This window comes from Ovis canadensis, chromosome 7 (assembly GCF_042477335.2).
Source record: "Ovis canadensis isolate MfBH-ARS-UI-01 breed Bighorn chromosome 7, ARS-UI_OviCan_v2, whole genome shotgun sequence".
In the NCBI taxonomy this organism is placed as follows: domain Eukaryota; kingdom Metazoa; phylum Chordata; class Mammalia; order Artiodactyla; family Bovidae; genus Ovis; species Ovis canadensis.
The window spans coordinates 23,424,715-23,450,336 of NC_091251.1; the positions used below are offsets into that span (position 1 = coordinate 23,424,715).

Sequence of the window (25,622 nt, forward strand, 5' to 3'; positions counted from 1 at the left end):
CTTCTCACTTCTCTCTTCCTAGTCCCTCTTGAACTAATTCCTATCCCCTAGTCCATGGAAACTGCTCCTCAGGGTCATTTTGCTAAATCCAGCAGTCACGTGGTCCCTCTCCTACACAGGCTATCACGCTAGCCATTGTGTTTAATCTCTCCCTCTTCCTTCTTCATGTGGCTTCAAGGACATCACCTTCTTTTGATTTTCCTCCAGCTTGATTGGTCTCAGGCTTCCTCACTGCTTCTGTCCATGGTCTCTTGATGTTCAGCATCCTGGTCTTAGTTCTTAGACTTCTTCTCTTCTCTACAACTTAAGCCCTTGATGATCTCATTTAGTCTCATGGTTTTAAATAACATCATCCTCATGACTCTTCAGTTGTATCTCCTGAACTCCAAACTCGCATCTACAAAAGTGCTCACTCACCATCTCTACTTGGATGTGTAACAGATATCACAAATTCAACATGTCAAAAATGAAACCCCCAGTCTTCTCAAAATCTGTTCTTCTCAGAGTCTTTCCCATCTCAGTTGATGGCAACTCGATCCATCTGGTGCTCATGCCAAAATTCCTTAAGTCACTTTTCTCTTTCTTACAACCCACATCTAATCAGTCGAGAAATCTTGGTGGTGGTACCCACGAAATACATTCAGAATCCAACCTCTTCTCACCACTTCCCCTGATGCCATTCTAACCCGTCTGAGCCACTACCGTCCCTTGGCTAGATGACTATACAATGCTCCCCACGGTCCTTCTGCTCACACTCTTGTCAGTCCTCAGGACCACAATTCAAGGAGTCCTTTTAAAAAGCAATCAGCGACATCACTTCTCTGCTCAGAGTCAAGGTCAAACAAAGGCTTACAAATACCCGTAGGCTCTTACCTGGTCTGCCCCCACCCCATACCTTACTGACTTCATCTCTGTCATTCTCTACCTTGCTCATGCTCCTCCAGAGACGCTGGCCTCCTTGCTGATTCTCAGACAAGCTCGACAAAACTTCCCTTAGGACCACTGCTCCGCCTGTGCCCTCTGCCCGGCATGCTCTCATCAGATATCCAGGCCACCTCACGCTTCATTCAAGGTGTGGCTCATCTTCACAGTGGGCCTATGCCACCCTTTAGTACTGTCACTTGCCCTCAGTCCCAGCACTCCCAACCCCCTTATCCTGCTCTATCCGGTTCATTGTTAATTGTCCCCCTTCTAGAACGCAGAACCACAACAGCAGAGACCTGTGTTTTGTTCACTGTATCCTTGGTTCTAGTAACAGTGCCTGGAACATAGGAGATACTCAGTAAATACCTGTTGAATAAGTGGATGAGTTTTCTTAGCCTAAGGGCCTTCTGTTCCAAAGCAACTATGACTGGGGATAGGTAACACATTCAGCCTCAAGCTTCCAATATGAGCCATTAGCATACCTGCAACTACAAGAAATATGCCTTTGACACCTCTCCTTTCCAGCTCACTCCTTCAGGAGATTCTCTGCACCAATGTTCTGCTCTTCTCTTCAGAGTGGGGAATGGATACATTAAGCATTACCTGCTCAGGGTTTGTCCTCCTTAGAATTATTTGGTCTTCTTTCTCATCTCCACGAAGTTCTCATTGTGGCCCAATTCCTCAAGTTCTTGTAACTGAAAAAATTAAATGTGGTGGTTCCATTAAAAAAAAAAGTTGGAAATTCCAGAAGGGGGCCAATATCACCAATATATCTGATTCAGTTTATCTACATCTAGAGAAAATACAAATCATCACTAGACGTTTATAGCAAGAGAGAAGGATAAGGGATAGTAGGCAACACAGGCAGGGGACTCTGTGCTGCTAAGGGTTAACATGTTGAGGCCATGATACTGGCAAGCAGACGCAAACACAGCAGCAACTGCAAGAGAGAGAGGGGCATGGCTGGAAGGAACAGACGGCCTCATGGACTCACATCTTATTTTTGCATAGACTGGATCCTGTACTAACTCACAAAGGTTTTGTAGGGCCCCCTCATGCTGCAGGCAACTGGATAGCCTGGAGGGAGCTGTTCCAAGAATTCTTGGCAACACCCACTGAATGAGCAATGCCCAGGGAGGCGTATGGCAAGTGGTCTTTCCAATTAGGACTTTTCTTCAGATTCCAGACCACTTCCACGGTCCTCTCTATACTGACGATACTCTAACAGTCATTAGGACCAACTAGAAGAGAGGTGGCGCTTTTGTGTGATTAGGTGCTGAGTTAACCTTCAAATCCCTGTTTCTTACCTAGCACTAAGTTGCTGAACCTTAGTCAAAAAGAAATCAGTGTGTAAAGAGCCACACCATAGCACTGAGTGTAGTTCCTGCTTCCTACTGCTCTGGTTTTCCTCTAGCCTCTCTGCACTGCCCCCCTCCAGCCTCCTTTGAGATGACTGTTTTCCGTGTTTGTTACTTTCATGGCATATCTGTATTTCTTATTTGGCCCCAGATGTCAGATTGGATTGCGTTACTCCAGACTGAATCATTTGATTTCCTGTCCATGTTCCTAACCTTTCCAGCTCCTCTTGTATTATTTCTCAGTCATCCCTGATGTTTACAATACCTCTCAATTTAAAGCCGTCTGCAGATGTCATTAGCGGGCCACTGACTCTCTCCCCCTTGATCCCAGGGCGAGCTGGATAAAACAAAACCTGACATCAATTCACCTCCTTCCTTTTGAGGCACCAGAGCTCGGGGTCACTTTACCTTATTACCATTATACAATATGCATATGTTACTGCATATTTACTCCTAGTTGAGGCAAATCGGATACACGAAAACCAGAATTAATCATGTTTTAAAATGAAGTTTTTCACTTTTCAAAACTTCAATATTATTGTAAATAATTATGAGTAATATAACAACTAATATTGCTTTGTATTATATAAATATTTATATTATCTTTATAAGTAAATATAATAAATTATAAAAATTATCTTTATAATATAAAGTATAATGATATAATTCATTATAATTAAGGTGTCACTTTTCTTAGTGTACTTAAAGTATGTACCCATTAGCTCACACACACACAAAAACACCTCAGTTTTTCAAGACTACATACTTATAGGTATTTCATGTCTTTATAAGCAATTATTTCTTATATAGCTTTGAGAATAAAACCTAAATTCTTCCATTTTAATAGTAAGCTTTTGAGTAAGTTTTCTCACTGCTGATTCATTGGCTCTTGGCTTCGACTTTTCTCACTCTTTTTCCTGATATACTCAAAACGTTTTCGAATCCCAGCTATTCCTCCTTCCTCAAGAACTTTTTGAGCTCCTTCTCTGCGCCAAGCACTGTACTAGGTGCTGGGATAAATAAAGAAAGAAGTCTCTATCCTCTGGGAGCTCTTAATCCAGGAAATCACATGGAAGCAAAGACTATTGCTGCACACCTGCTGTATCCTGGATCCGCCTTGTGTTACTGCATTGAGACCACATGGAAACCCCAGCTTCCAGTGGAGAAGCCAGGGTTTCAGAGAAGTGAAGTTATTTTCCTTTTAGGCAGAGTATGAATAGACCACTTACAGAAGAAATACAAACGGACTGCAAATACAAATGGACCATTACAAGAAGAGTTTACCCTAATGTTCATCACAAGGGTGAGAAATAAACAACGTAACATCTTACATTGAAATTGCACACACCCTTTAAAAATTATATAGAATATGTAATAACCTACAAGATTTTCTGAACATTAAGTGAAAAAGCACACTCTGAACAGTATAAATATGTATTACAGAATTATAGCATACAGAATTGTGTGTGTACATGTGTCTGTGTAGAAAATGAAAGACTGAAAGACTAGATACCAATATGGAAACAGGTTATTCATAAGAGGTGGCATGGGACTCTTTATCAGTAGCTTCTAAATTTTAATATATATATATCTTAAAAAAACAAACTTATAAAAACATTCATATATCCAGATTCAGTTATTCCATTGCATTGTAATGAATAGTATAAATAAAAAATTAAGTGACATGCTTAAAATCACTAGTTTGGTGTGCTGTTAAGCCAGGCTTTCTAACTCTAAAATCCACTGTCTTTCTGCGTTGCATTCCCCTTCCTCCCTACAGCCGGTTACATCATATTTAGAGTTTCTTTCTCTTTGGTTCTCTTTCCTCTTACTTTCTACATCTACTGTAACCCTTCCCACCTTTTTCTAAGCTATTTTATCAGTAGTCATGCTGTGAACTGGATATTATGTGTCATATAAAACCCAAACCATGTTCATTGGTGAAAAAGGCAAATCCTCACTCATGGAGAGAACTGGGACAACACATATCAGAACAGACACAGTCTGACAGCCCTCAAATAAGTCAGCTTGCTTCTTGCATTTAAAATAAAACTGAAATCTGTTTGGTCTTAACTGTGATATTTGGAAAGCGTCATGCTTCCTTCTATACCGAAAGATTTCTTAACTTTTCCAAAATGTAAATTCTTGAAAAGACCACCTGCCCCAAACTCAGATCTGAAACACCAATCCCTAATTTTATTTATAAATGTCAAGATTTCCCTATTTTCACTCACTTACTCAAAAAGCAGGATAAATATCACAGCCTCTCTCTTATTTGGTAAAGCACAACATTTGGGGCCTTGAGTTGGCTGTGTTAGAAATTAGAAATGTCTTTGATGATGCACAGCTGTCTTCATTTCTTAATCACAGATGTCTAAAGCATTCCAGGAAGCTGACTAATGTACCTGGAGAAATGTACTGTTTTCTCATCCTTTCCCCTGAAATTCTTGTCAGATTAAGAAGGGATGAGTATCCCCTTTGCTTTACAACTAGGAACGTACGATGATCTTGAGTAAGACAAGCCCTTACATTTTCCACCGCCATTTCCTTCCTGTTCTCATATACACTTGTCTCAAACATGTGGGCAGTACTCAGTGATCCTAGCGCTTTTCCCTTTATCTCAGTCTCCTTAGGACAATATTCCAGTGTGGCAAAACTTAACATCAATAGCTGCTATTAGTGCCAAAAGAAAAACAGCACTGTTTACACTGTAGCCTTCTGTCCACCAAGGGGCATTGCATTGCAATAGGCATCCAGGAGATCTGATCACCCAGAACCGTCCCAGGCCAAAGTCAAGGCTCCGAGCTGAGCAATTAAAAACCAAAATTTCTGCAGGTCTTTGGTGAAAGGTTCTCAGCTTTGTGACTCAGAGTTGTCTTTCCCCCAAAGAATTCTATAATCCCACCAATACCAACTCTTCTTTCCTGCTCTCTTGTGGAAAGCAGGTGATTGTTGATTGTTACTAACCACCTCAATCCACCCACGGGTGAATTGAAACCCAAAGTTCATATGCAATTAAGACTTGTGTTCTTTGGAACAGAAGTATCAACAAAGATGTAGCTGGCTTTCCATGTGAGAAATACATAACTAACAGCTCTACTTGGAAGGCTGATGCATTTTACTACACATAAATTATACCTTAATTAAAAAAAAAAACAAAAAACAAAAAACTCTACTAACAGACTCACCCCCTCAGGGAGCCTGCTGATACTAAACTAGCAGCTCTCACAGGGTTTTCTATACCTCCATATCCTGCCCCAATTTTTTTTTTTCCAAAAAGCAGCAAAAAAATATGAATATCTTCCCTTTTAACTACAATTATTTTTCTCAGTGTATGTCTTCCATCCAATTATGTGGAATATCACTGGACTTCCCAGGTGAGCAAAAGAGAAATTTTTAAAGCAACTTACGGGGCTGAAGGGATGAGCTAACTATAGCCCTGAGAAGTTGAGCTCTCTGAGGCCACACACAAAGCATGGCCTAGGAGCAGGCGCCTACCCTCCTTGAGCACAGGCTGGGAAAAGCACAAATGACCTCAATGCATCATGGAAAGAATGGGCATTTTAAAAAGAGCAACCCTTTATGTAGCTCAGTCCCAGCACAGAACTATGTTCAAGCACCCCAAAATTCTTCCCAATGAAATACTCACCTCAAAGAATAAATAACATTAAACCAAGAGTTAATAAACATTCAAGCAACTTGAGACTTTATTTTGAAAATAGCTATTTTGACATAATATCCAGTTTCTCGTGTATCAGAATAAATTCTTTACAACATTGATCATCATCACCTCTTCTGGGTATTTGTACATAATCTCTGAGTAAAATATAGTCACACTAGGCAAGGCTAGAATATTGAAACTATGACAAACAATGCTTAAGTTTGTTAATAACAAAACTATAGTAGTTGTACACTAGAACAGATGTTTCAAATGTTTGCCATTCAAAGATAAGCTTGGTGGAACAAAACCAATATAAGTATACATAAATTTCTTGTCTTCTTTGCTATCAGTCTTTCAGAAAGCTGAAGTTATATTACAAACACTTCAAATTTCCACTTCAGAGTGAGCAGAAAAATGAGAAGACATTATTTCCTATTTTACAAAATAAAACACCAAGTCAGTAGAAGAATAAAGCTCATCTTTATGCAGTTAACATAAAAGCTTGAGTACACCGATCCTTCTCCAAGAAATAGAGACACCAGCCCTGCAAGACAGGCAGCCAACAGGCCAAAGAGTGGATGGCCGCACACAGCCTTCTCTACTCTGCATGACTTACTCAGGACTGATGCAAACTCTGGCAAGTCATTTTTTCTAGACTTCCAAGGATCTTGGATATGTAAACTCAATGATTAAAAGGCATTTTTCTGAATTTGCATGAGGAAATCTAAAGAATCAGAACAAAGATCCAACTGCTTTGCACATGAATCGATGTTCACCATTACACCACAACTCAAATCCAATGGCAGGCTTTCCATCAAATTCATATCCAAAGCATGGAGTTCCAAATATGCAACCATATACACTGCAGAAAACAAAGAGCCTCCTTACAATGCGGAGAAGGACTTTGTACTCTGAGATGAAATCAAACATCTTTGGTCCTCTAAGAAGGTCTCGTGAGGCTTAAACTGGGGGGAGGGGAAAGATATAGAAACTGCTCAGAATAAAAGCTGTAAACACTCATCCTAGAAAAAGCATACACAAACATGCAATCTTTGTCTAGACAATGTCTTCAGTAACAGAACTTGAAAATATTAAACTTTCTTTGCTTCTGTCACTGAAGCAAATGAAAACTTTCTACGACACTATGCGTGCATGCATATATATATGCATAAAATAACCAGCTCATATGGGACTTTAACGCTATAAATACTCACTGCCTTTTTGGTGCTTTTAAAGCACAGCCAAAATCAGTTTGGAAATTTGTGCTGGATTCCCAAGTTGGTTCCCTCTGTCTTGTAGATGCCTAAGAAGTGGCTGGTTCTCTGAAACCACCAGTTCACACCCCTGTGCAGCTGTTCCAAGCTAACTGGGATTCCAGAGAAAGTGACTGGACTGACCACAGGCCTCACAGGTGCCTAAACAGCAACCTATTGAAACCCAAAGCCACTTCCCAGACAACTCTATAGCCCAAGGGAGTACTAACCTTCTCTTCCCATTTTCCCAGCACTCACTAGAGGGGCAGCCAACAGCTGGAAGCCTTTGTAATGAGTACAAGCAAGCAGAAACACTCGCAGGGCAGCATTTCTCTAAGTGTATTTCTCAGAACACAAGTCCCACGTGACACTTACTTTAAAAAACAATTCCACATAAAAATAGGAAAATGGTGTGTAAAATACAGGTCCTCATTGGAGTTTGAAACCACCAATAACATATCAAAGATTCTGAGATGCCTACAGTAACTTCACTTTGTCTAACCCAGAATTTCCCAAACCTATTTGGCCAAAGACCTCTCTATTCATATAATAACCATATATTCTGCCAAAATATATCTTGAACTGCTTTTCCAAAGAACTAAAATATAGTGTTTTTTTTTTAAATCTTACAATATAATTTCAAATTAAGAATAATGAGGATATAAAAACACTTATTTTCCTGCAATTTTTTAAAGGAACTATTTTGTTTTGCTTTGAACAGTCTTTTGTTATAACATTTCACTCTCTATTTATAAACATCCAATTCAAAGTAACCATTTCTTATATCACTGTTCAAGAATGTTAGTTCTCATCAGTAATCACTGGCCTCTTTATCAGGACAAAAAATTTTTGTATGCTTTCTGATTCTGAGAATACCTCTCCACCTCAATCACAATAATTTTAAGTCTAGGGCAGGTAATCTGGGCTTTAAAGAAACTATATCCCAACATGAACTTTGGGATAAATAATTTTACAAACGCTTAAAAAAAAAAAAGCAAATCACTCTATGTCTCTATGAAAATCAACATTTTGAAGATTTAATTATGCTTCAGTTAAACCTTTGAGACTAGGATTACTGAACTTTGGTTCATGTAATTAACAAATTTCTTAATAATCTAGTACTTTCTTAGGAAATATGAAAACATTGAAAAGTAAATACAAATTACACAGAGCTGAACTAGAGTAAAGGCAAAAAATAACTCAAGTGCCAACAACATATACAGAATACCATCATTACAACTCAAATATGCTATGTGGCTCTGCTCAGGATTTCAATTAGATAAATAACTAAACCAAGACAAAGTCAATCACTAAACCCCTGTAAGCCTAATACAAAAAACACAGACACACAGTACACTTTGTCCATCAAAGCATGGTCCTACTGTTAGTGAGAGGACACCTGCAAAATAAAGAAGGATTACCACATGGAGACATGGAGGAGCTTTTTTCAAAATATTTTAAACCCAGGTAAACCCAGGTACCATAGGGAGAAAAGATATAATTATAAACATAAAGATCATAGAATTTTTTATATCTTAGGAAAAGGGGTTCTTGGTTTTAGCTTTTTTTCCTTTGCTGATAAGGCAAACCAAATCTTTAGATAATCATGTTATAAAGTTGAGTTTGTTTTTGTCTTTAAACTTGGAATGAAATAGATTTATATTATGCATTTATTCATCTGGAACTGAATCCTGAATACTATGTCTGAAGCATTAAATTGTAAATCAGTTTATCTAAAGATAAATTCACTCTATTGAATTTACTTTTAAAACCCTTTTATTCTGAAATAATTACAGACTCACAAAAATAGTACAGAGAGAGCCATCCCTCAGCTTCTTGTCTTCACATGTAAGCATTTGTATTTTGGTTTTAGAGGGATACAATTTTTGACAGCTTATGAAAAGTAAACTGATGAAAAACTCTAATAACCTGGTAAATGACTATTCCTGGAAGAGGCTCTAAGAAAACACACTACTGACTTTAAATGCCACTTTTATCACATGATACTACCTTTAAAAATTGGTTTTATGAGATGCTATCACTGTTACCAATTTCTGCCTCTTTTGATGTCTACTTTTTTCCATTTTTGTAGACTTCTGAGAACTGTAAGTTAGCTCTGACTGAAATAAGCCTTCCCATTCTTTTAAGTTAATGTATCTTGCCATATTAAATGAACAGAAATTACAAATGGAAATCAAAATTCTTTGGATTTAATGTAAAATCTCTAGCACTCAAAAAATAAACATATCTAGATTGAAATTTGATTCCTTTGCCAGTGCCAAACTTTTAGGGGAAAAAAATATTGTGTAGGAATGACTATCCTTAAAGGTCTTTTGCAGTTTCTTTGGTGTTATAAGAATGGTCAGCCTTATGGACAACTGATGACGGTTTGCGGATGAAAGATTTTTATCTTATGGGAATTATCTGACCAATATTCTCATTCTATAGTGCCATAAACACCAACACCATCCTTTTTACCATATTATCCTCTACCACAGTGTTTAAGATTGTGGATCATTTATCTCAGCAAACTCAAACTTTATCCAAAGCATATTCTGACAGGTTTATCATAAGCTCTCTGTCGAGTCCTGAAAGCTGTTCCTTTTCAAGAGTTTCCTATGTGTGCAGCTGATGCCTGGAGTGGTTTGTGCTCAGTGATAGCTTCCTAGCATCTCATTAGCTTTTACCAAAAAAGCAAAACTAAGTAACCCAGCACATAAATTCTCACTTATCTAACTCATACTTCGCCTCTTAGCGAAGATAGTCTGGAAGTATCATGGCCTATACGGCACACAGCTAAAGGCAGTTCAAAGCAGGAATGACTGAAAGGAAATAAAATCATATTTACAGTCATCTTTTCTACTAAAAAAAGGACAAAACTTGCTATTCCAGAATGACACCTTTTGATTCAACTTTCAACACATCAAACACTACAGTATGCGTACTGGCTGCATCTTTGTGTCATAACACAATACCCCACATTCTTATAAAAATGTAAACGTATTTTTCTTACTCATGGACATTAGTCACTGTATTGACAGAAAACTTTACATAACCCCGTATTATTCTTTGATTTTGTCCACAGGGAAACTTGGGAATTAAATTTACCATTCAATTTTAGAGTTAGTATAGTTAGGGTTGGGTTAGTATAGTTCTATCTCCTACAAATTTTTTATTTTTCCAAAACCCAATTTTAACTGACCTATTTTACACATGTTTAACAATTGTAAGTCACTTCAAATGCTTTTTGAAAGCTTTAATAGAAATCGTAATTGAAAATGACTAACCACTAAAGCACAAACAGATGTCTGATTAGTATGCTAACCACCCTTCTTCAGTATACATTAATCCCAGAGGATAGTAAAGTCCTACAGTCATGATTTCCAACATAGAATATTCATACAGATTTCCGACTGCTGGAATCCAACAGAAGACTAACACAGACCACCACACACACACACACACACCCTCTCTACAGATTTCCGACTGCTGGAATCTAACAGAAGACTAATAATATAAAACACGCACACACCCCCAGACACCCCCACCCCCACCCCCACGCCCCCACTCTCGCACCTGTTGCAGAAGTAATGTGAAACAGAGGAGTGACTTTCTCTCAGTGTAGCCAAACAGACAACCAAGACCTTGAAGATTACCTTGTTTCTCATTAACACTTTCAAGAAAAAATATTTATGATGACTTAAAGACTACTATATAAATAGCTACCTAATACATATCAAATTGAGAGGATGCAGGTCAAGCACTGCTGAGCTCCACTCAGCTCAAATTAGACGAGTCTACTGACTCCAAAGCTGTTTTCCTAACATGGGGGTTTCAGCAGGATGAGATAAGATTTGCTGAGCACCATAGTAATCTTTTAAGACACTAATCAAAAACATGGTCCTATATTTTTAAAAAAACCCAGAAGTGGTTTTAAGACGGCAGAAGCACCTCAGCCACTAAAATAAGCAAGATTCTAAGTAAAATTACCCACACAGCAAATCTTTTAACAGTTCAGCAACCAATAAATGGAAAATGTTCCTTAAAATATGCTATTTCCGATTATTCCAAAGAATTCTTCAACTGTAGATAAGCTCTATGGAAAATAATCAGTTGTCATAAAGCTTCTGACTACGTGGTATGTTTCTCAGGAAAGAACGCTGGTCTGAGCCAAGCATGGTGAACTTGGACCAGATGCATAGTAGGTGCTTCCAGTTCTGTGGCGGCGGGCTCCTCCTGAGTAGGGTCTAACAACTGAGCAAGTGTCGTAAGACTTTACAGCCTAACATAAAAGTGGTGCTAACATTCAGCTCTCCTGAAATCAATCCAAGAAAGAGATGACTAGTGTTAAAGATGTACTACAAATACACAGGCCTAAAGCTTCAATTACTCTTGCCTGGAAAATCCCACTGATGAAGGAGCCTGGTGGGCTACAGTCCATGGGGTTGCAAAGAGTCAGACACCACTGAGTGACTTCACTTCCACTTTTCACTTTCATGCATTGGAGAAGGAAATGGCAACCCACTCCAGCGTTCTTGCCTGGAGAACCCCAGGGACGGGGGAGCCTGGTGGGCTGCTGTCTATGGGGCTGCAGAGTCGGACACGACTGATGCAACTTAGCAGCAGCAGCAGCAGCAGTAAAGCTTCAATAAATTAAAACAGCCCTTGCTAACCTATACTGAACACATCAGCAAATACTGTTATATCGAAGTGCATATAGTCAGACAAATATTATATGTTACCACCTTTAATATTTATATATATGGTACTAACTCCCCCAAAGGTTAGACTTGTGAGATAATTAAGAAACACATTCCATGTTGTTTTTTAACACTAAATACAGGTTTTCTATTAAACAGAATACTAGAATAATATATTTTTCCTGGTGTCTAAAATAGGCATCAGATTTCTAAACAGAAGAGAAAAGGCCTTAGACAAAGAGCCACATATTAAATATTCAGACTGGTCTAAGGATACTAAATTAATAAATTAACTTGAATAAATTAAGTGTGCACATTCAGAACAGAAGTGGAGCTTTGGGCCAGCAACATGTGAACCAAAGGCAAAAATCTGCCAAGGTTAAGGCTGGTTTTTATATACAGTACAATGTATTTTCTCTCCCCCCCCCGCAAGTTCATTTAGCATTCACGCTGATGTTATTTAAAGTGCATTGCCAAGCTAAAACAGAAGCTTCCTAACGAAAAAAAATTGCTGTCATAGACAGTTTCTTTTGGTTTAGAGTCTTCCTTCTATCTATTTTTAGCATTTTCTTTTTGCCCTTCACACACTTAGTGTAAGAGACTGCTGCAACAATTACATGACTCTGGACACAAAGCATGATGACTGTCAGGGTGATAGCCGTTGTAAGGAATTACTTTCTTCTTCTGCTGGAGTCAATTTAAGTGTTGGCAGTTTCCGAGGAGGAAGCTGAGGGCTTTGGCGAAGATTGTCATCCATCTGTGGAAAGTACAAAAGGTACATCTGACTAATAGCTATGGTAACACTAATATGGACTGTGGCGTCCCCATCCGAACTATAGCCTAGAAGAGGACAGAACCTTATGTTTCGAGCACTGCTAGAGAAATCTTTTCTTGCAAATAATCTCTAAAGAATTCTAAACAACATACCTAAATACTGCCTGACTTAGTACATGTATGGAGTTTCCCTTGTGGCTCAGCTGGTAAATAATCCGCCTGCAATGTGGGAGACCTGGGTTTGATCCCTGGGTTGGGAAGATCCCTGGAGCAGGGAAAGGCTACCCACTCCAGTATTCTGGCCTGGAGAATTCCATGGACTGTATAGTCCATGGGGTTGCAAAGAATCAGACACGACTGAGTGACTTTCACTTTCACTTAGTATATGTATAAAAGCAGTATGGCTCATCCTGATGTCTTCACAAAATTACAATAATGCCACAAAATGAACAGTTTATTGAATTCAACCACAGTACAACTTGGTTTAAGAAACCTTCTAATATTAAGTGTAAAAGCAACATTTCTGTTAGACTACTTTCCACATGTTACAAAGCATGTTCTCATTTGAGCTTCCCAAGACAATTATAAAGAAAAAAAGACAATCATTCTCTATTTTACAGATTAGCAAAAGGAAGCTCAGAAAGGTTATCAGATTTGCATTAGCAAAGCTAGCATTAGAGCTGAAATGTGAACCCTGGTCTTATTCTAACACTGTTGTTCTTTCAACTATACCTCAATGTCACAATAAAAATGACCTGTACTCCACTCAAAAAGATCACCTCTTTTAGGCTCTGAGTATTTAGACCAAGGAAGGCTAGGAAAAGAGACAGAAGGATAAATACTTTAGACCTCATCCAGAGGCACTGCAAACAATGGATCAGTTCTAAGTCTGCTCCAGAGAAACAAAGTAACATGGAGCACATTTAGAAAATGTCCAAGAGTTTCAGGAGTACATTAGCATCCCTGAAAACATCAGAAGAGGGGTTATTTAGATCTGAGTCAGACCGTAGAAAACTACCTTTAACCAGGGCACCCCAAAACCATAGTGCAAGGTCCTGGTGTTAAGATACTTCATAAAAGTCTTGAAAGCAGCTGCCATCGATGACCCAGAACCAACAGAATACAGCGTCTTACCACCTAGCTGGTAGACAGGCTTTTTTTAGAGTTTTAACATGCGTAGCGCAAAACTCTCTCCTTTCAAGATGCTTTTATAAAGCACAGAGGAAATGTTTCAGCAGAGGTACATGGGGTTTATAATCAAAGGAAAAGAAGAGAAGATTAACTCAGTTTTCCAATGGACAAGAGTATTCCCAGTGAACTATTTGAATCAGTTCTTTTTTTCCTTGCAAGAACTAAGTTCCTCAAACATAGCTCTTTCTTTTTTTAAAGCTCTAGATTTTTTGTCTAAATGGTGAACAGTGGTGGTCAAGAGAATCTGCTGTTCTACTGTCTTGTAGCACACGGTGATCCGTACTGAAGAGCAGATGGGAACTGGCGTGGGGAGAGGCGCTGACACAGGGTTAGGAGACTCTCATATAGTGATGATGCTGAAGTGAACGGCACAGAAGTGGTGGCGGGGCCTCTTGGTTTCACTTTCTGCAAATGTGGGTCTGAAATGAATTTGCCACAGATGGAAATGAAAACTACACTGGATAGTCTTCATCCAGCAGAAAAGTACCTACAATAGTCTGAATAATTTTTCCATTATCCACACTTAACTCTTGGGGTATTTCCTCTCATGAGATTTACTGCACTGGGCTAAGAATTAAGACAAACTTGGCTTTCATTCAGCTTACCCAAACTTTAACAAGAGGTACATAAGTAAGGAGTTAAGTGCTAGTTGCTCAGTTGTGTCTAATTCTTTGCAGCGGTGTGGACTGTAGCCCATCAGGCTTCTCTGTTCATGGGATCCTCCAGGCAAGAATCCAAGCTATCCTTGGGTAGCTATTCTCTTCTTCAGGGGATCATGAAGTGAAGTGAAGTGAAAGTCTCTCAGTTGTGTCCGACTCTTCACGACCCCATGGACTACACAGTCCATGGAATTCTCCAGGCCAGAATACTAGAGTGGGTAGCCTTTCCCTTCTCCAGGGGACCTTCCCAACAAAGGGATAGAACCTATGTCTCCCACATTGCAGGTGGATTCTTTACCAGCTGAGCCACAAGGGAAGCCCAAGAATATACCATAAAAAGATATAAAATGGTCATTCCAGAGAGTGGCAGTTGTAAACCTGGCTATTACCACCAGCAGTAATGGTTACATAATTTCATTCATGAGTTACGTAGCTGACTAACTACAAAGCCCATGCTGGAATCCAATTACTAGGGTTCAGATTCTCTCTCTACTTCTTGCCAGCTGAATGACCTCAGGCAGATGATGTTATAAGCTACCCTTGAAGCTTCAGTTATCGCATCTGTAAAATGGGGATAACAGAGAGTCTGCATACACAGGGTTGCTGTTTGAGATTAAATGAGATAACTCATATACAGCCCATATGATACAGCGCCTGTTACTCAATCCCCCAAACCTCTAGCCAGTGTCATTAGGCCATAATGACCCCTTAGTTTGTGAAAGAATGAAGCATTACCCATTTGTATACGAAAAAAAGCAAGTTTATCAAACACTTGAGGAAAAAACTGTATAACTCTCTTTTTTTCCACCTAGAATCACCCTTGTAATTTCCATTGTTGGTTCCCTCCCCTGCCCAATTCCTCAATATTTCTCTCAACAAATGCATAGTCCCTAAGTGGCAAATATCCACACTAGCCAAAAACTGTAAACAACACTTAGAACAGAGGATAGGAAGGAGAAAAAAATAAAAACATTTATGTGAAAGAAAGAAAAAGCACCATAGTGCTATTAGTAAGAAAGAATAAGCACAGGAGCTTATGATCAAGAAACATTAACCCTGAGAGACAGAAAGGAGCAGACAAGCAAGCAAGAAGTGTTTTTCTGTTTCTTTCTCTCTCCCCAGCCGCCCCCCCTTTTTTTTAAAGCCAAAGTCTCCTAACTTGAAAAGCACTGCTAATTGTGTGGCAAAAGTAAACCCAGTGCTATTATCAGATCTTTCCCCCAAACAATCAATCCATTACTGGCTTCAAAACACTGTATTTTGTATTGCTTTAGTAAATGTATATTTAAACAACTTTATGAAAAAAATAAACTTAAAAAAAATAAGGAAAAGGGTAAAGGTAATGCATAACCCAAATTACAATATTAACTGCAGAAAGGAAAATGCTGAACTAGTACAAAGTAACGACTGAAGTAAACTTGACCTTTTCAATCAAGTTGGATTCCTTATTTACAAGTTGTGTCAGTTTCTGCAGATTTGCATCTACCGTTTCTTGTCCAGCAGGAGAGATGCCTAAGAAGCCAGGACAGAAATCAGAAAGAGGAAATTTTGAAAGCCTTACAAGCTGTTTAGATTCAAAGAATACTGAGTCTATCCACCCGCTAAGTGCTCCATCCCCCACCCACCTCCCCAAAAAGGCAAAGGGAAAAACCATTCTCGGTTCAAAGGCAAACTTAAGACATACGGTAATACTCCAAAACCAAACCCTAAGCCAAAGGACTAAATGTGTCCTTAAGGAGAGCCAGTTAGCCAAGTGTTAGGCAGACAGCCAAGGTCATTAATAAGAGCACAGCAGTCCTCACTGCCTTCTCAAATTTGACTTGTACCTTTTCCCCACCCATTTCAAATAGGCCGTTAGTTACAACTACTGCATTTGAAGAGCTTTCTAAGGGCCAAACAAGTATCCACACCTCCAAAGTCCTTGAACGGACTTTAAGAAAATACAGTTTTCTGGGATCTATTCCAGGAATGGATTCTATTCTAATTCAGTGAATCTGGTACAGGGCTTAAGATTTTGTATTTGTTCTGTGGTCAGGTTTGCTAACCACTGCTCCCAAGTAACAAGGTTGAAAATTACTCAGTTTCATGACTTCCAAACTACTAACCCCTCCCTTGTTACATACAAGTATATTATATACAAAACACATAACCCACTATATAAAAAAGTAAACTGTTCCTAAGCCAATGGTCCTGATGACTTCTGTTTCTTAAAAGGACAATTTCTGCCAACTCTCCCCACACAAACTTAGTGTCCCAATCACTTAAGCACAAGGCCCCATGCTCCCAAAGAAGCAGCGCCTAAGTGACAGGTGCCCTCTATTTACTATACCTCCAGTCTGGTGCAATCAGTTTGCAAGTAGTGGAATCATGGGAGTGTACCTCACCAAAATCAATCTGCTGCTCATTTCTGTTCACGCAGGAAAATGCTAGAAGCAACATTTAAAGTAATTGCCCATTTGCATTAGGATAAAGGCTATTGTTCAGTAGGGACATAATAAATACCTGTGGTTAACTTTTAGAAGAAAATTACCCACTTCAAAGGGGCAATATTTAAAGAACAAGAAGTGAGAACTGTATAAAATCCAGGAGAACAGACAAAAGGCAAATAGATATTTCTCTACTGAAAGAAGAACTAACACATGGGGAAAAAAATAAAGTTGGAAAAAGTGCCACTTTCTGAAGTTTTATAAACCAGGATTTTGGAGAAGGAAATGGCAACCCACTCCAGTGTTCTTGCCTGGAGAATCCCAGGGACGGGGGAGCCTGGTGGGCTGCCGTCTATGGGGTCGCACAGAGTCGGAAACTACTGAAGTGACTTAGCAGCAGCAGCAGCAGCAAACCAAGGTTTAAAGACAATATACACACGTTTTAAATAAGTAATGGATTTGGTGTATACATCCTTAGGAGAATATGCAAACATTCTATGCAAACAAAGATTAGCTGAAGAAGAACCAACTTACCTCCAAGACTAACCCTAAAATAACTGTTTAGGATGTCATCACAAAAGCGACACAGGTTGGAGAGCTGCTTCAAATGTTCTTGTAACTGAACTTTAGGGAAACGTACTTTATAAAGAGGTGCGAGAAAGCCAAACACATAGGCATCCAAAGTGGAAGGCCTGAAAATAAATTAAGGATTTTTAAAAAGCACTAAGAAAATATTAATCTGGGATTATGCTAAAAACTTTTCCTCAAATACATTTATCAATTCTGCAGTATACAATATAGTCTTTAAAAAGGTTTACTACCCATTTGGGCTTATAAAAATGAAGCAACTAGGGTTTTACTCATAAGTAGTTTTTTAAAATACTCTTACCCATTTTATTTAGAAGAAAATTTAAGTTGTAAATTAAAAGATTTACTCACAGGCATCATATAGAGACTAGAGACTGGGTACGAACAGTCTTAAAAGTTTCAAAGTCATATATGCAACATATGAACTCAATGTTAGATCACCCCAGCAGAAAGTTTCCTATAGTAAAAAAATCCACTAAGTATTTTTTTAAGTGTCAAACTCATTGGGGATGGGGTAAAAGGACCAGGCAAGGGAACTTGCTTTAAGTAACTGCTCAATGGATATACGCAAACAAAACATTAAAATGGTTTTATAAGGGAATGTACTCACATATCTCCAAAGAAAAACTGAGATGTTCCCAATCTGTTTGACAGAAGATTTAGGCACTCCTTCGCATCTCTGTATATCTAATAAGGATGAAATTAGATCTCAAAAGTAGGAAAGATGCTCGAGAACTCCTTTTCAGGCTGGCATTGATAAGTACTGGGCAGGCCAAAAAGTTTGCTCAGGTTTTTCTGTACCATCTTATCTTACAGAAAAACCCAAACAAATTTTTTGACCAACCCAATAGTTTCATCCCTGCTGTCTCTTGTCCCTCCTGCAGAGAGCCCTTGCTCTGAAGGTAATTCCAACCATACCTGAGCTTCTACTTCTCGAAGGTGGTAGAGGGGAGGCTCTCCCCTGGTTAGGAGAATCCTAGTCAGTGCTCCTTTAGACATTCTTCCAGGCAGGATCAAACTCAACGGAAAAGGCATTCGTGAAGCAAACCATGGCTTTGTCACAGTAAAGTAATTGTCACTCTCAACCCAGAATGTGTGAAGCTGCAAAAGGAGGAGAAAAAAAAACACTACAAGGATATTCTTTTATTAAAAGAAGATCATTCAGTAGATGTAAAACTTTTTCATAAATATTTCTGAGTGAAGTTAACTTCATACCCATTTTCCAGCTAGGATGATTCAAGGATAAACCAAGATTTTTAAACATGTGAGTTTTGTTTTGCTCTATTCCAAGCATCCAGAATAAGGCCTGGAACATACTAGGCGCTTAATGAATATTTTCTAAATGAATTACAGTTGGCCCAAATCTATACATGGAGCAACAAACTCTGTCTTTCACAGAGAATTTTTATTTCCAAAATGACACTGTCTTTCACTTTGTTGGTTGCTATACTAGTTGAATGTCTAACAGATTCAACCCAGTTTCACAGTTACGTGAAACAATCAAAAATAATACATAAATGAAATTTCTTCTCTTAAGCCTCTTCCATTATTGTTCTTCTGAACAGACTAAGTACATTCTCAGTAAGTCACTAAAATACTGTAATATTCACCAATGCTCACCACTGCAGGAAGAAGCTTCTCTTCAAGGAGAGCAATGTAAGCTAGCGTATCTGCCCCTTGTTTTGCTGAAAGTTCATAATCAGCATTGTATTTCTGTTAAAAAATATAAAACCCAAAACCTCATAAGTCAAGAACATCCCAAAACAGTGAAGCTAAATAAACTAGGACTCCTATTCTTCTTCAAAAATGGCAAACATGTTAAAAAGGAAAAGAGAGATACAAATTCAGTTAACAAATTCTACTTAATGCAAATAAAGTTCTGAGCATAGCCTCATGTACACAGTAAGGTCCATAAATGTTAGTTTGGTTTTTTTTTTAATTATTATTTCAATGATTGTTAATGACCTTAGTTTAGTGTGTGGCATGTAGGACAAACTTAATAGAAGCTATTATTTTTGTTAATTTATAACAAGGAAAAGTTCTAATTAGTTGTGTTCCCCATGAAAAGAGAAAACTTCCCCATTTAGAAAAGTTCTAAATTTTGTTGACATAGCACTTCCTTATCTATTGGCAAAACTGATGATAACTTTCACATTTATATAAATTGCTACATGTTTAAACATTTTAAATATATAAACCTTGGCATGTTCAGATATTTTGGATGCATTATTTCATGAAACATTTCACTGCAACTATTAGTTTAAGTACTTTTAAAAACTAGTTGCTAGTTGATAGGAACTCAGACCTCATACCAAGAACAAAATGTGTAGCAGTTATGGAACTAAATTTATAATCATATCAATAAGTGTAATAGTGAAGACAGCTAAATTGAATCTACTTATACCTAATCTTCAATAAAAGCCAAGCAAAGTGCATGATCATGTAAGTTGACTGTAACTCACTATATGGCTTTTGAGTCACAGTACAACTCATAATTTAGAGCGGTGACTCTCAGTTATTTATTTTCAATCAAACCCTATGTATCTCCAAGGTGGTTAGGTGGTAAAGAATCTGCCTGCAATGCAGGAGACCCGGGGTTCAATCCCTGGGCAGGGAAGATCCTCTGGACAAGGGAATGGCAACCCACTCTGATATTCTTGCCTGGAGAATCCCCATGGACAGAGGAACCTGGTGGGCTACAGTCCACGGGGTCACAAAGAGTTGGACTCAACTGAAGCATGCATGCATGTGTCTCCAAAAAAGAATTCTAAACAAATATTTTTAATGTTTTTCTTTTTTTTAAGTAACATGCAGGGATGGAGAATCTACTTATTCAAAAAGGACCACCCACCTGTTTTCTTAAAAAGTTTAGTATTTTTGCTGGCTGAGAAATAGTATTGTCTTCAGTTGTCAAAACTGGTACATCTCCTATAATCAAAACACATTTTACACACAAGGAAGCATTTCAATATCCTTTGACGAGATCCCAGTACCCTTAAAACTATACCAATCACATTTGGAGGAGGAAAAAATGAGTAAGATATTTTAGGTTTTTGCAGTTTTACACACACACACACACACACACACACACACACACACACACACACAGAGTTTTGGAGAGCATTTCATTTCTCATAATTTCCATTTATTTGGCTTGTCCTTTTAAGTATTACTCAGAATGATCAAAACATAAGCAACATACAATCAAGGTCATGGTGAGAACTAAAACCCCAAGGTACTCCATGGCTACATGCCTCCTAGCGTTAAATGAGAGGGGGGAAAGGGCAGAAAGGAGCGTTTAAAAGTTTACAGTGTACCTCTTGAACCTCTCCAGGTGTTATCTATGACATTGACTTTCAGGGGTGCACCAGAAAATTTGGCGTAAGCCTGAAAGAGAGTTTGCAATAGAACATTTTAGACTGAGTACTAAAGGAAACCTGCAGAGCAGCTTGACTTCAAATCTGGGTCCCCCGAAAGGTAGAAACATCAGACTCCGGGGCTGCATCCCTCCCCAGACTTCTAGCCGCCGTTGCGCACGCCAGCTACCAGGGCTTTGGGGGTTTATTTCACCCCCACCCCAACATTCAAGGGATACAGAGCAGGGAGCGCGCGCCCCCTGCTTTGGGCTTTCATTCCACCGCCCAGACAGCTTTGCATGATTGAAAACACTCGGAGCCAAGCGGTGAAGCCATGACTTCCCCGCCGAAGCTTCGGCGGGGACACAGGCTAGGCTGTAACTTCTCGGACGCGAGGGAGCCCAGATTGCTGCAGCAAGCAGCGTCCGGGCCGGCGCGGGCCGGTGCGCCGCGCGGGAACCACCTTTGGGCGCCGGGACCCGGCCAGCCAGCCTCGCGCCTCTGGCCCCGCCCTTCTTGCCCGCGCCCGCGCCAGGGAGAAGGCCTCACCATCACCACCAGGGAGTCGCTGTGCACCGACGGGAGCCCCCAGCCGCCTCCCCAGCAACTGAGTTCCAAGGGGGCCGCCATCTTGCCGGGGCCGACCTTTGTTATCCCGGAAGTGCTTTTGCCACCTACTTTCCGGCAGGTGGAATCACGGGGGCGGGGCGAGAAAGAGAGAAGAGATCTCTGGGGACCGGGGGAGGTGCGGGAAGGACCCCTGGAGGGGTTAATCGCATGCTTAGAATTGGCTTGGCTTAGGGGTTGAAAGTCCTGGGCAGTAAGTCAGATAGCCTGCCAGTAGTAAGTCCCCAGATACTTATTGCACGCCTAATGTGTCCCCTGGAGAAGGAAATGGCAACCTAATCCAGTATTCTTGCCTGGAGAATCCCATGGACAGAGGAGTCTGGCAGGCTATACAGCCCATGGGGTTCAGACACGACTTAGCGACTAAAGCAAGCAATGTGTCCCAAGCCCTTTGACCATTACTACCCTGGGTCTAAACTAACCCATTTGTAGAACTAAGTATAGCAGGTTAGTCACAAGATTGTTCTCTTTAAAACTATGACGTGGGGGTAAAGAACTAGACATACATAGTAGACACTCTAATTGTTTCACCCCTTTCCCCCGTATATTTGGCTTCTGCTTCTTGCCATTCTCAATCTCAATTAGTCACCTGCATGTTTACTTGTTACACTTTTTCTAAAAGTAGCGAGTTTCCTGGAGTTCGTCAATTTCCTGGGGTTTGAAGAATTCTGCCCTTCTTGAGTCTGGAATATCTTTCTTTCTTCCCTGGCTCTGCTCCCTCAAAGATGAGTTTAGCTATCATCTCCCTGGTACAGTTTTCCGAAGTCAGGAACTTCTAGATCCCTGCAGCCTCTTGTACATACTTGAATTGTAGCTTCTACCTGATACAAACTTTTTGCCTTTCAGTGTACTGAAAGTTCTTAGAAGACAGAACTGGGCTGGCTTCCTAGATGTGAGACCTAAGCAATTACACAGAGACCTGTGCTTAGAAAGCTCACACTTGCCTTAATGTTCTGGTGTTATTGTTTTGAAATTCTTAATAATTTTTGAACAGAGGGCCCTGAGTTTTTTATTTCAACAGGGCCCTGCAACATGTTATCAGTCGTGTCTGTGGGCCTTGTGGGCATGAACTACATGTTTCTTAAACATCAAACTGACAACTTCTTAGAAAAACTGAAGAAAAGAAAGATGGACCCTGGAAATGCCTTGATCATAACGTGCTCTCTGGGTCTTGAAATTAGGACTTGGGTATAAAGCGTCTGTCTACAATGTGGGAGACCTGGGTTCGATCCCTGGGTGGGGAAGATCCCCTGGAGAAGGAAATGGCAATCCATTCCAGTACTATTGCTTGGAAAATCCCATGGACAGAGGAGCCTGGTAGGCTACAGTCCATGGGGCCGCAAAGCATCAGACACGACTGAGCGACTTCACTTACCAGGTGTCTTTCTAGAAGGCACAGAAGACTTTCTGGGATATTCTCTCAGGCATTCCTCTGAGCTCTTTCCTTTCCCAAGCCCCTGAAATGGTTGGGTCCCTTTAAACAACTGAAAACTCAAAAGAAATCTCTGCAAATTTTCATAAAGTTACAACTCAACAAGTAATTGCTAAACAGTCCCTTACCATTTACATAGCCATCTAAATTGCAGTATCAATCTGCTAGAGTCCTTTTTCATGTTTCAAAGGCAAGAGTTTGAAAATTCTCAGAAATGGTTAGAGAAGTTATGTCTAAGGTGAGATTCCACTAACAATACTTAAAATTGGAAAGCGTGTAACATAAATATCATTAAAATTAAATGTCAAAATATTTATTGAGCAGCTGCTATGTCCAAAACACTGTAAAATTCTGAGATGATAAACAGAGATAAATAAGTTATTAATTCTATTCTCAGGAGTTTATAGTCTACATAGGAGACAAAAATTAGGTGTAACAAATCAGATTATCATGAGAAAAGTTAGAGATAAAAATAAAATACTGTGGAAGCAGAGAGCAGGAATGATACATTCCCTGTGGAATCAGGGGAAACTTCTGTGTAGTCTTCAGTATAAAGAGGGTAATTCAACTTTCGGATTCAAGTAATTGGACTCCCTGTTTAGAGGATTAAATTCCCAAGCCATAAATTTCAGAGTCCAAATATGACAATTAAGGCATTTTAAATAATCGTACACAGAGAATGTATGTTGCTTGAGTCTTGTTTATAGAAGGGAGGGGGGTTAAAGCGGATGTACATTCTTTGTGGACACACAGTTATTATTAATTACTCAGCTCAGCCTTCTCCCTTATTGCTACTGTTACAAAAGACAGTTTCATTTGCATTAAAGGGAAATTTAATCTCTTAGCATTGCGTTGAGACGGAGAATGGCATGCTATTGCTTTTGATGAGAGAATCTTTACACACAGGTTTATTTGTATCTATTTAATAGCAGTTTTTTTTATTGCTGCAATTTCTCTGGAGAGTCTATATTTGCTAGATTGAATTTTAAAACCCTAGCACAGTTGATTGCACAACCAGGCTGAGTATTGTTCCAGAGAACCACACCGAAAGCCGAAACCTTCAGGAATTATGCATGGTATGGGTAGTTGGTCCCTGTGCATTTTTATGGCTGCTAAAGAATATTGTTCAAAGTTTGTCAAAATCATAATTTCAGATTCCTACCAGGAAGCATACTATCCGCAAAACATTTATGTATGTGTGGGATGACCTGAATTACAACTTTATAATGAGTATTCCAGACAATGTTTTCCCTGAAAAAGAAATCTTATTTTTCAAAATATAGACATTAAAAATAGTTTCATCTAGTGATGGTCATCTGGACTCCAGGGACTTGATCTTGGCATCCATTCCTATCCCTCATGTGTTCCTTAACTTAGGAGCCGTGTTGCAGATTCTGTTAGGATCCTTTGTCTGGGTTGTTAAGAATCTGGGAAATGGTGCTGTCAGCAAAGATGAAAGTAACAAGTGATCATGCATTATGAACTAGAAATCCTTTAATGTTGCTTTTAACTCTAAACTTGTATAAGTCATTTCCATGTTCAGATATGGAATTCTTGGGGAGGAAAATAACGAATACTGAATGGAGATCAGGAGAACCGGTTTCCTGACTTTGTTTCTAAATAGCCCTATGACCTTGAGCCAATTATTTACCTTTATTCCTCGACTCACTCACTTATAAAGGAAGTAGTTCTGAGATACCATCATTTTGTGTCTGATAAGCATTTAATAATAGTTGACATTCATGGAACAGTTTCTGCATGCTGGAAATTGTTTTAAGTATCCAACATAACACATTTGACCTTCATAATGACTCCATGAGGTAAGTACTATAATGTTCCCCTATTTTCAGGGAGGGAAATTAAGGCCCAAAGTTGTTAATTAACCTTCCGCAAGGTCACCCAGCCAACAGGTGATAGAGATAGGATTGGAGCCCAGGCATTCTAGGCTCATACTCTTAAACACTATGTCATTCTGCCTGTAGCCTTCATCTTTTAAAAACATTTTTATTGAAATATAGTTGATTTACAATGTTGTGTTAGTTTCCAGTAGTACAGCAAAGTGATTCAGATGTATGTGTGTGTGAGACAGTGTACAACAACAAAATATCTATATTTGTTCTTTTTTAACTTTCTCTTTTATTGAAAGGTATTAAGAATAGTTCTCTGTGCTATACACAGAGGTCCTTGTTGGTTATCTGTTTTACATATAGTAGTGTGTGTATTTTCATCTCAAACTCCTAATTTATTCCTTGCTCCCTTTCTCTTTTAGTAACCATAATTTTGTTTCTATCTCTGTGACTCTATTTCTGTTTTGTAAAGAAGTTCATTTGTATCATTTTTTTGCATCCTACATATAAGCAATATCACATGATATTTGTCTTTCTCTGTCTGGCTTACTTCCCTTAGTATGATCATCTCTAGGTCCATCCATGTTGCCGCGGATGGCATTATTTCACTCTTTTTTAGGAAATATTCCACTGAGTGTATATATAGAAAACAGATCTTTATCCATTCAGCTGTTGATGGACACTTAGCTTGTTTCCATATCTTGGCTGTTGACAAGTGCTGCTGTGAACATTGACGTGCATGTGTCTTTTTGAATTATGTTTTTCTCCAGATATATGCCCAGGAGTGGGATAACAGTCATGTGGTAACTCTGTTTTTAGTTCTTTT

The 25,622-nt window shown here is 39.2% G+C and overlaps 1 protein-coding gene across 8 annotated transcripts; it reads right to left on the bottom strand.

Annotated features, from left to right (window-relative positions):
- Nucleotides 1-572: 572 nt before the first annotated feature.
- MTX3 (metaxin 3) lies at nt 573-21,767 on the bottom strand. Of its 8 annotated transcripts, XM_069597595.1 has the most exons (10): nt 21,440-21,547; nt 20,852-20,921; nt 20,386-20,462; nt 19,155-19,247; nt 18,453-18,635; nt 18,145-18,221; nt 17,481-17,638; nt 16,850-16,946; nt 15,944-16,032; nt 11,928-12,653 (listed from the first exon to the last, which is right to left on the bottom strand). In XM_069597595.1, the coding sequence occupies exons 1-9, from the start codon at nt 21,518-21,520 to the stop codon at nt 15,966-15,968; spliced, it is 903 nt and encodes a 300-aa protein (XP_069453696.1). In that variant the 5' UTR covers nt 21,521-21,547; the 3' UTR covers nt 11,928-12,653; nt 15,944-15,965. The 8 variants fall into 8 exon arrangements, with proteins under 8 accessions (XP_069453700.1, XP_069453702.1, XP_069453696.1 ...); XM_069597598.1 differs by lacking the exon at nt 19,155-19,247 and having other exon boundaries at nt 11,931-12,653; nt 21,440-21,541; XM_069597593.1 differs by lacking the exon at nt 16,850-16,946 and having other exon boundaries at nt 11,931-12,653; nt 21,440-21,541.
- Nucleotides 21,768-25,622: the final 3,855 nt, after the last annotated feature.